This window comes from Gymnoscopelus braueri (genome assembly GCF_963280865.1).
Source record: "Gymnoscopelus braueri genome assembly, chromosome: 5".
Taxonomy (NCBI): Eukaryota; Metazoa; Chordata; class Actinopteri; order Myctophiformes; family Myctophidae; genus Gymnoscopelus; species Gymnoscopelus braueri.
Genome location: NC_137606.1, coordinates 10610447 through 10622037, shown reverse-complemented (window position 1 = coordinate 10622037; position 11591 = coordinate 10610447). Strand labels below are relative to the sequence as shown.

The 11591-nt window shown below is 40.4% G+C and overlaps 1 protein-coding gene across 1 annotated transcript; it reads right to left on the bottom strand.

Moving 5' to 3' along the window:
* Positions 1–1888: 1888 nt before the first annotated feature.
* LOC308085075 (ATP-sensitive inward rectifier potassium channel 1-like) lies at positions 1889–8197 on the bottom strand. The gene is made up of 2 exons (XM_080428133.1): positions 8068–8197; positions 1889–3492 (listed from the first exon to the last, which is right to left on the bottom strand). Exon 2 carries the CDS (start codon positions 3473–3475, stop codon positions 2348–2350), a length of 1128 nt encoding a protein of 375 aa, XP_080284259.1. The 5' UTR covers positions 3476–3492; positions 8068–8197; the 3' UTR covers positions 1889–2347.
* Positions 8198–11591: the final 3394 nt, after the last annotated feature.

Below are 11591 nucleotides of genomic sequence, written 5' to 3'. Positions count from 1 at the left end.
ATCGCATCGCGACGCATTGTGAGCTTGTAGATCTGCTATTATCAAATGGACGAAATATGATGATGTTTGATGTTTTTTAATGATGATGAAAATCTGCAAAGTAACTAGTAACTCAAGTTTTCAAATAATTGCAGTGGAGTAAAAGTACAATATTTGCCTCTGAGAGGTAGTGGAGTAGAAGTAAAAGTGCTGAAAATTGGAAATACTCCAGTAAAGTCAAAGTACCACAAAATTGGACCTAAATATAGTACTTGAGTAAATGCACTTAGTTACTTTACACCACTGTAACAGACCACGGACAGTTATGACACACGCCTGGCCGTCTCCATAAAATGAAGAGTTTTTTGGTGTCATGTTTAGAAGCCTCTGGCAGAGTGGTGGGCAGCAACAGCTCTCACCTTTCCAAATGATCAAGCTCTGTTGTTTTTGCATCGCTGTTTGTTTGCTGTCACAACTTCACTTTGTTTGTGGATGAAGAGATGTCATAGGGGCTGGCACCTGTCATTTTGTTGATGCCCCGACCCTTTTTGATCATGGCCCACATACGACGCTCCGCACGAGCGTTGCAAGAATCATTTCACAAAGAGAAATTCTTTTGAATGCAAAAATATCCTTTAATTGATTCAATACAATGTATTTTTTTCCCTGAGATCAAATACAAAAAAAAGGCCTAATAAACAGTGTTGATTTTCACGCTATATACAGTGCTGCATGCAGCCATAATTTAAATTGGTCTGAGCGTACCGAGAACTGTGCTCAATGATGCTCTCATAAGAGAAAACCACATCTAACTCTGTTTTATTGTCTCAGTATCCGATAACTCATACAAAAACAGTCCAGACTTTTACTGACATACAATACAGGACCACACAACACTCGTTCGAATCCACCGTGGTGCAACCGGCTTTGTCGAGCGTCTATACGAATACAATTGGCCCGTGTTCGGGGGAGGGAAGCTGGGCGCGGAGGGTGATATCGGTCATTGCACGTACCCCTACGGGCTGGGGCGGGCTCTACGTCCTCCTGGTGGGGGCTCCTCACTGGCAGGTGAGTCAGTAGGATACGACAGCAGTGACAACACACAAATCTGTGTGGGGAGGAATCAATTGGCATAACAACTAAATTGGGGAGAAAAAGGGGTAAAAAATTATTATACGAAAAAAGAAAAAAAAACGCTCCATTTCTCTGTCTGGTGAGTAGGTGTATTGTTCATGCACATGTCTCTTTCTCTTTCTGTCAATTGTCCTCCTATTTCTGCAATGTGCTTGATGTTCGAATCCGGGAGGATCAGGTTAAACAACTCGACTTCATTTGCCACCCAGAGGCTGAATATATTTGCATTGCATATACCCCGGCTTAGACCGATCACCTCAACATTCCGTTTATATTCTTTGAATTGCAAAAAGACGCATTCTTGTCCTGCCGGATCTCACCTCGCTTTCTGTCTGAAGACGGGTTTGGAGTCAAGCAGACACATTGACAGGCTTAGGTCTTACATACAAATACATCACAATAGCCAGCACAGAATGTATTTCTCGGTTCTCCTGCTCTGTGTCAACTTTAAAGTAAGAATGTCTTTGTCTTTACTTCAATTCTAATTGCTTCATTGCACATTTTGTCGGCCCACCACTGACCACATCAACCCACAGACCTTGAGTCCTTTAGGCACTTTAGGCTCTTTGTACTTGCTCCGCTCCTTTTTTCCCTCTACAGTAGTGGTTCTCAAACTTTGTCCTTATGTGAAGGACCCCCAAAATGATGTTTTCTTTTAGCTGCGGACCCCCCTGACTCAAAACATATTTTTGTGCCAGGATTTTTCAAAAATAGCAGATCTACAAGCTCATAGCGCGGCACTCGGTGCCACGCTATGAGCTTGTAGATCTGCTATTTTTGAATAGCCAAAGTATGAAATATGGATAAAGGGGTTAAAATGATTGTGACGCTATATTAACTCATTTTGCTGGGGACCCCCTGGTACCCCCCGCAAGGAGCCCTGGGGGTCCCCGGACCCCACTTTGAGAACCAATGCTCTACACCAAATCATTTCGCCGAAAATACCCGATCGACAAGCACACAATGCGGTCACATCGTGAGCTTGTAGATCGGCTATTTTAAATGTTTCAATTTGTTATCCCATGATTTTTTGTAACCCATTTTTTCACCCAGTGCCAATTGCCTAAGCTCGTAATCCTGGGCGCTACTCTCCCTCTGCCAGCCTGGGGAGAGCCCCGAACTGAGCTCATGCTTCCTTCAATGCATGTAGATCAGCTATTTTCAGCAAATGTTTGCCCCCAGAAAAGGAATGCTAGGTTTCATGCTAGGTTAAGTGGAAGCTTCTGCCAATAAGTCACATCTTGGTGATATTGGTGTGATGATCGCACATATCGATCACCTCAAAGCCCTGGTTGTCCTGTCCTCCATCTTTGGTGTGGAGATGGTGGCCCTTGATGTTGTGGTAGCAGTAGGCGCAGTGTGCGGTGACCACGGGCATCACTTTGGAGAAGTTGGAGAAGTCCACCCTGTACTTGCCCTCCTTGCTCCGGGAAATGATGGGCATGAACTTGTAGCCCCACATGATCTCCTGGGGTATGAAGGAGGTCCGGACCTGACAGGTGGAGCTGGTGGACTCGGCGGTGCCGTCCAGGAACACCACCAGCTCAAACTCCTGCCGGTGGAGCGTGTCCACGGCCATCTCGAAGAACGGGCTGCCCTTGTTGATGACGTGGTACAGCGTGAGGGGACAGACAAAGAAGAGGTTGTCCTTTCCGGCGTCCACCATGAAGTCGATGTTCACCTGGTCCATGATGATGGTCTCCCCGTCCGGCGTGATGGTGGTCCTCAGCAGCTTGCCATAGATCTGGCTTCCAATAATCATTGTTTTACGCATGTTGGCCACTCTGATCGACAAGCACAGGTTGCCTTCTTTTGGGGAGATGACGGCCATGTCGCTGAACAAGATGGTCTTGGCCCTCTTTTTGGGCAAGGAGATTTTGGCCAGGATGATCCCACACATGAAGCAGTTGATGATGGCTCCGATAAGGGACTGGATGATGATGAGGGCTACGGCACCAGCACACTGAGCGGTGATGGCCCGCCCACCGTATCCTATGGTGGTCTGGGTCTCCAGCGAGTAGAGGAAGGCGGTGGTGAGTCCGACGACGTTGTCCACGCATGGGGTGTGGTCCTCGGGACGCGCCTGCCACGTGAGGTCGTTGTTGCTGCGGGCGATCCAGTACCACAGCAGGCCGAATATGAACCAGCTGAGGGTGAAGGAGGCGATGAAGAAGAACAGGACGAATCTCCAGCGGAACTCCACGAAGGTGGTCCAGAAGTCGGCCAGGAAGGCAAAGTGGTTGCTGTAGTTGACGTTTCCGAATTCGATGTTGCAGCGGCCATCTTTTGTCACGAGCCTTGCCCTGCGGATCCTCCGCTCTGCCAGCCTTTCCTGGATGTGCTTGTGGAAGTATCCAAGCATTGTCTAATTGACACGACCTAGCAGAGAAACAACAAAGTATGTGAGCAAGGAAATGTTTCTGAAGAGTCAAGTAAGCCACTAAACAATAATACTTTATACAGACAATTTGGTTGCTATTGCAGATGTTCCTAAATAAACCTGTTAAAGTGCTTGCCAACCTCTCCTCTACTCCATGAGGCATGCTATCTCTCAGTGACAGTGCATTGCAGTGCAGCTTTTATCCTGAGCTATTTGGAGCTTGTGTTTTTTATTCTGCACCCGACTAGACCGCAGAGCAGTAATGAACAGTGGTGGAAAAAGTACTCAACTTTTTTACTTGAGTAAAAGTACCAATACTGCAATGCAGAAATACTCGGTTTTACTTAAAAGTATTAGCATCGAAATATACTTAAAGTACCAAAAGTAAAAGTAGTTATGCAGAATGTCCCATCTAAAATGTGTAAACGTATTTTGAAAATAGCAGATCTACAAGCTCACAACGCGTCGCAATGCGACTCGATTGAGCTTGTAGATCGGCTATTTTCAAATAGCCAAAGTTTAAATAGGGCTGCAGTGGTAAATAATGTGTAATAATAATCAAAAATCTACAAACTAGTAACTTAAGTTTTCAAATAATTGTAGTGGAATAAAAGTACAATATTTGCCTCTGAGATGTAGTGGAGTAGAAGTAAAAGTATAGAAAAATGGAAACTCCAGTAAAGTAAAAAATCCTCAAATTTGGACTTAAGTACAGTACTTGAGTACATGTACTTAGTTATTTTACACCACTGCCGCAGAGCAGTAATGAAGGTGAGAACTTGTGTCTCTCAACACATCTTCTGATGCGTGATATTCCTCTACCCATTTTCTCCACAGTATTTGCAGTATATTTCTCCTATGATAACGGCTCATTAAGTGTGACACCAAGCACATTTTGTCTCTTGAACATGTTCAATAGAGCTGGTTTTTTGAGTGAAAGCCACGGCTGATTATCATTCTTAGTGCCATGCTCAGCTGTGAACATAATACTTTAGCTTTTTTTGCTACTTTCAAAACAAGTCTATTCTCACACACAAGTCAAGGAGTTGTAGTTCAGACTGCAGTGTGTCCCTTAACTCAGTTATACTGTTTGATGCAAAATAAATAGTTGTATCACCTGCAAATAGAGTTTTGCACTAATCCAAAACACAAGGCATGTGATTGGTAAATATTGCAGAGTACTGGCCCAAGGCAACTAGTTGCCCTGGGTTATGGCTCACTGTAAACACTTATAGAATAACAATTACCATTAGAAAAAACACGGACTGCATCCTATTGGATAAGTATCTATTCATCCAATTGATTGCTGTTGGACCTAATACTCATTATGCATAGTTTCAGTTTATTCATGAATAATAACCTATGATCTGCAATATAAAATGCTTCCCTAAAGTCTAGAAATACAGTTCCAACCATTATTTTCTTGTCAGTATAAGATGATCATTTGTCTACCATCTCTGTCAGTACTCTGCAGTGGCGTAAAGTAACTAAGTACATTTACTCAAGTACTGTACTTAAGTAAATTTTTTAGGTACTTTTACTTTACTGGAGTATTTCCAATTTTCAATACTTTTAAATCTACTCCATTACATCTCAACTCAACTTTTACTCAAGTAACATTTTGAACACAGGCCTTTTACATGTTTTTAATATTGTGTTATTGCCACTTTTACTTATGTCTGAGTACTTCTTCCACCACTGCCAATTAATAACAAAATGACTGCTTTATTTTAGTTCTAAAGCAGTTTCCAACACGCTATATTTAGCACAAAAGATTGTTAAAATATGAAAAAAAAGAATAATCAATGGCAAAGAAATATCCTTCCTTGTTATTAGTCATGAAACTGGCAATAAAATAAACTGAGATAAAATGTTATTTTTGATCACAATAATGTAATATAATAATCAAACTTCAACCACTGTCCTCCCACAACTATACATACCTGGCACAACCAACTGCCTCGGTGTGAACTAACAGTAGTTATGGCCTGTTTAGCTGCTATGTGCCTGTGCACATATGTTTATCCCTGCTGAACGTCTATAATCCTGGGTGCATGCCATGCTGTGGTATAGACCTTATTATTGTACAGCATAACTTTCCCACTAAAGCAAGTTTGGAATGTCTCGAATAGTCTGTGAGATTTACGAAAAGGCTCAGTTTCCTCAAAGCCTGTGAGCTTTGGTTTAACTCATTTATACCGGGAAAGAATCTGTCATTTTTCAATTTATTTGGCTATTCACAAATAGCAGATCTGCTATTTTTGAAAAATTGTGAAAATGTGTGCAAATGTTTGAATATATATATATATTTTTAAAGCAAACATTTGTAACTCAAATCTTTGCTTCTGGGAATTCTACAAACAGTTTTCTGAAAAACGTATGTTGCTATATGAGTGGTTCTCGAACCTTTCCATGTCAAGGATCATCCAAAATAATATGTAGTTAAAAGTTAAAAATGTTCGTTTTAAAACGTATGTTTGCACAAAGTTTCCACGATTTAAAAAAGAAATAGCAGATATACAAGCTCATAGCGCGGCACTCTGTGCCACGTTATGAGCTTGTAGATCTGCTATTTTTTTTTATAGCCAAAGATGGCCAAACAAATCACAGATGTATTCCCGGTCTTAATGGGTTAATACATTTTAAAAGTGCAAGTAAATGCAGTATACAGGTGAAGGGTTTAAACTTTAAGTGGTTCATAAATATGGACAAATATGGAACAGATTTCGGAATATCCAACAGCTGCATAAAGACAACAATCTGTGGTTCCAATATCTTATGAATCTACTGTATGATGGATGGCAACCGGTGAGACTCACTATATTATAATGACTTATGAATAAATGCAGTTCTTTGTTCTTGCCAAGTCTTCCAAACTACTAATTTGGAAGATGGTGTGCTTGTTAGGGAGTGTTACACAAAGTAGTACCAAACACCTACTGCAGTGAGCTTATTATGTTTTTGTTTCTAAAACTCTCAGCTTACTTAAATCCTCCCGTATTTTCTGCTATAGTAATCCAATAATCACACTGTGGTGGTTTGTTAGCCAGCTCCCTTTTTGGTCTGGTCCAAGTTCTTTCACACCTTATTATGGTTAGGCCTAACGTTGTGTTCCATGCTGTAACATGATATGATTTAAATCATTTCCATGTTGTTAGGCACACTTATATGCTCACAACAGATAGCTCCATGTGTAAACTAACAATCACTTACCCTTAAGAATAATGTGATCAGCAACTCTTTGTAGAGTTGATCAACCCATTAAGCTCAGGAAAGCCTGATATGTTGTTATACCTTTAAAACCCGGGAAAGCATCATTTTAGATGTTGCTATGTACATAGCAACAGAAATCTTATTTAAAATGTTGGAATAAAATATAGAAGATTTTCAGAAATCATAGGTTAGGATTTAGAAGGTGCTTTTATATGCTGCTACTGTCCAAATGATTTCTCATTCTTATTCATATTCTTGACGGCTGTTAGTGTTAAACAAATATTTTCAACCTGCAAGTGACTTTGTTTCAGAAGGTTAATGAAAATAAATTCTCATTTTGCTCAGTTGCTCTTTGCTGATTTGTTCAACCCATTTAGACCTGGAACCCCATTACGTAACTATACCTTTCAGGCCGGGAACCCCTTTTGGGGTTCTCGTTGCCATGTACAGTATATAGCAACACCATTTATTTTGTAATTTTTGAATAAATATTTGAAGTTTTTCAGAAAACTTAAGTCAGGATTTAGAAGGTGTTTTTAGAATCGGCTTCACAGGTCCAAATAGGTTAACTGGTAATAAAAGCACCAGCTTTAGACTACAGTAAGTCTGATAACATTATTGATAGTGTAATCTTTCATTCATAATATTTGGAGAGCAGCCATCACAATACCAGCTCGCTATAACATGGAATTATAATTCAGTCTTCTGTCATACAGTAACTGTTATCAGTAGCTCATGTTCACCACATTTTTACGGTAATGAAGAACATTTTAAAATTAGGTATGGGGACAATTAAAGCAGAGGACATGCTGAGTGACTAAACCCCTGTGCAATCAAATATTCACATGCACCAAAGAAAATGTGTATGTGAGTGACAGTCAGTGGTGTAAAGTAACTAAGTACATTTACTCAAGTACTGTACTTAAGTAAAAATGTTGAGGTATTTTTACTTTGCTGGAGTGTTTCCAGTTTTCAGAACTTTTACTTCTACTCCATCTGAGAGACAAATATTGTACTTTTACTCCACTACAATTATTTGAAAACTTTAGTTACTAGTTACTTAGATTTTGATTAATATTACAAAACATACATGAACCAATTCAGCCCTATATACATCTCGGCCATTTGAAAATAGCCGATCTACAAGCTCACAATGCGTCGCGATGCGACGCATTGTGAGCTTGTAGATCGGCTATTTTCAAAAGATCTTTAGATATCTTACACATTTGAAAACTTGTGAAATGTGTTTTTATATCGCAGTATTGATCATTTTACTTAAGTAAAAAATGTGAGTACTTTTCCCACCACTGGTGACAGTTGAGTGATGTATTTATTCAATCAATCATTCAATCCAAACTCACCTCTTGAAGCACCAGAGTACAAATCCTCCAAAAAAACTGAAGGGAAAGTAAATCCTGTTTGTTGCGTCGTCCTTTGGCTGGATATTGTCACTCTTCTCTTACAACTTTCTCTGACGCCTCCAGGTAAAGTCCTTTGTACCTTTATACCGCCCCCCCTTGGCAAACTGGAATCACGCAGGTGAGGTTAACGCCCACAGAGACTGAAACTACGCCCTCCCCCCACCCCCACCCCCACCCACACCCACACCCAGCCCCACCCTCCCTCTTATGCTACTGTGATCTCGCATGCAAAGTGTGATGCCATGGGCTGTAATTCCAAACATGCTCCTCTGTTTAAAAAAAAACTACATTTATTGTCTATCTATGACATTAACACAGTCCAGTCCTGTTCTTTCATCTATAAACGCACTTACCTTTCAAATATGCTTCCTACACCTTTTAAAGGAGTAGTTCACCCAAAAAATGACTTATTTTCTATCAATTGTACACCCCATGAAGGGGGTATATTTTTTTTTGGGGGGGGTTTCTCGCATAATTTGATGATCGTGTGTATTTCCGATAGGAGACACAAAGAGTCTACTTTGAGTCTCCTACCGGATACTTTAGCATCTTTCCGCCGGTCATCAAATTATTGGCTTAGGAATGTGACAAAAACTAAAACACATGTCATGAATCCAAGGCCTTCATGGGGTGTGCAATTGATAGAAAATAAGTATGGGGTGAGCTGCTCCATTCAAGAATATTTTAAGACCAACTCGCAAGTTCATAATTATAACACTAGACAATCCGACAATCTCCATATTTCCTTTAGCCGTACCACACATAGCCAGTTCTCCAGTAAAGGCAGAGGTTCTTTACTATGGAATACTCACATACTTAGCCTACTGCCAAGTCCTCATCTTCACTCAGTAACTTTAAACATAGATTGAAGGTCAGCCTGATGAATCAAGCCAGTCCACTTCCGTCTACCATATAATGTAGCCCTACTTCTGCATACACACACACACACACACACACACACACACACACACACACACACGGACACACATGTGCAGATACACGCACACTCACGCGCACTCTACACACAGACACACGCACCCACACATTGAACTGCACACAAGGTACTTGTTGTTTGTCGTGTCTTATGTTTGATTACTATGTTTAACTTACTACTTGTTTATTATTTTAGGTGAGAACCTTGTATAAGCCCTATATGGGTTTCCTTTCTCACTTGCACGTATTTCTGTGATGTTTTAATAATGTTACCTTTGTACTATTTTTATAAATATTTTTTATATTTTTTCAAAACATTGGAACTTCCTCATTGAGATAGATTATTTCCGTATTCCATTCTTACAATGGGAGTCTATGCTAGTCACTCTCTTGTACGGCTCTGGTACCTAGAGCAGTGGTTCTCAAACTTTTTCAAGTCAAGGATACCTCCATCTGAAAATGTGTTTTGTGGCATGGACTTTATTCAAAAAAAAATCTAAAGATTTTCGATATTTTCCAAAGATTAAAAAAATGTTATAGCAGTTGTACAAGCTCGCAGCGAGGCACAAAGTCACGGCATTGAGCTTGTAGATCTGCTGTTTTTGAATAGCAAACATATAAATGGATAAAGTGGTGATGCAGTGTTACCTACTTTTGCTGGGGACCCCCTCAAAGCACTGTCTTTAATGAATTCCACAGGAAAAGATATGAGCATCGGACACATCAGATGTGTCAGATGTGATATATAAATAAGACATCCACAATTTCATACCCTTTACAAGGCTTCAAAGAAAATCAACATCACGTCCTCTATTATCAGTGGTGGACAGTAACGGAGTAAATGTACTTGAGTACAGATTCTGAGGATCTGTACTTTACTTGAGTATTAGATTTTTTTGATACGTATTACTCTTACTTGAGTACATTTCCAAGACAAATATTTTACTTTTACTCAAGTATATTTCTAGGAAGGCTATAAAGTACTGAGTACTTTTAAGCCCACTCCACATCCACAACAATGTTTCGCCATGCATGTTGCAAGGAGTTGCAACATGCAACTACTTGCAACTATTGCAACCATTAACCGCAATGACAGTTGCAAGGAGTTGCAACATGCAACTACTTGCAACCATTACCCCAATGGCAGTTGCAAGGAGTTGCAACATGCAACTACTTGCAACTACTTGCAACCATTACCCCAATGGCAGTTGCAAGGAGTTGCAACATGCAACTACTTGCAACCATTAACCCCAATGGCAGTTGCAAGGAGTTGCAACATGCAACTACTTGCAACCATTAACCCCAATGGGAGTTGCAAGGAGTTGCGTCGGTGTGGTTGACCTTAAAACAGTTTTGTTGCAAGGAGTTGCGACTAGTTGCATTGGTGCGGTTTGGCCTTTAGGTTGGCTGTTTTTTTTCTTCCCTAAAATGCAATTGGCCTAACTTCTTCTCTCACACTAGCCGTGTTTCTGGCTTCCCGCTTAATTCCCCCTCCGCTCGCCTCTTTGTTACATCTTGTATGGGTGTATAGGAGTAAAAGTATTTAGTTCTGGTTCCTCAGTCATTTCTATGTTTTTATAGGTGTTTCTGAAGGCTTTGTATAACATCTACAAGCAAGCACATCAGTGCATGCAGTGCAGGAGGTGGTTTCAGAGTTACAGTACTTCTCTGAAACAAGAGTTACAAGGTCCTATAAATTCATTGTGAAAACATTACAGCAATTCATTGATTGAAGAAATGTACTTCTACTTTTACTTTTACTTGTACTTTAAGTATTTTTCAACGCATGTACTTTGGAATACTTAAGTATATTTAAAAACAATTACTTTTTTACTCTTACTTGAGTAACATTTTGACTGAGATACTTTTACTTATAATGGAGTGAATTTGACCAAGGAGTATCTGTACTCTTACTCAAGTACTGGGGTTGAGTACTTCGTCCACCTCTGTCTATTATTAAAGAGCATAGTCTTAGGAATGAATAGTTTTAAAGGATAGTGTCAGCTGCGCTCTTGAAATATTGGCATATTCGCCATGTCTCAACCATAAGGAGATTATGCTGCACTATTTACTGTAGAAACATGCACACACACACACGCGCGCACACACACACACACACACACACACACACACACACACACACACACACACACACACACACACACACACACACACACACACACACACACACACACACACACACACACACACACACACACACACACACACACACACACACACACACACACAGAAAGACTAGTGTACAACAACAACAACAAAACTGTCAGGGATTGAAACCTTAATTTCTCCAAACAAATGTGCACACACAAAACTGTGTTTGCACTGTGGATGTGTGTATGTGTGTGTGTGCGTGTGTGTGCGTGTGTGTGTGTGTGTGTGTGTGTGTGTGGGGGGGGGGGTGTAAGTGTGTGTGTTTTTGTTTGTTTGGAGAAGATTTAAATCCCTGACAGTGCTGTTGTTGCTGTTGTTTTACACTAGTCTAGCTTTGAAGACATTTCTAAATGAAGAAG

Bases quoted from the DNA above. Each gene is read 5' to 3' on its own strand.
- LOC308085075 (XM_080428133.1), bottom strand. From the start codon at position 3,475: ATGCTTGGATACTTCCACAAGCACATCCAGGAAAGGCTGGCAGAGCGG.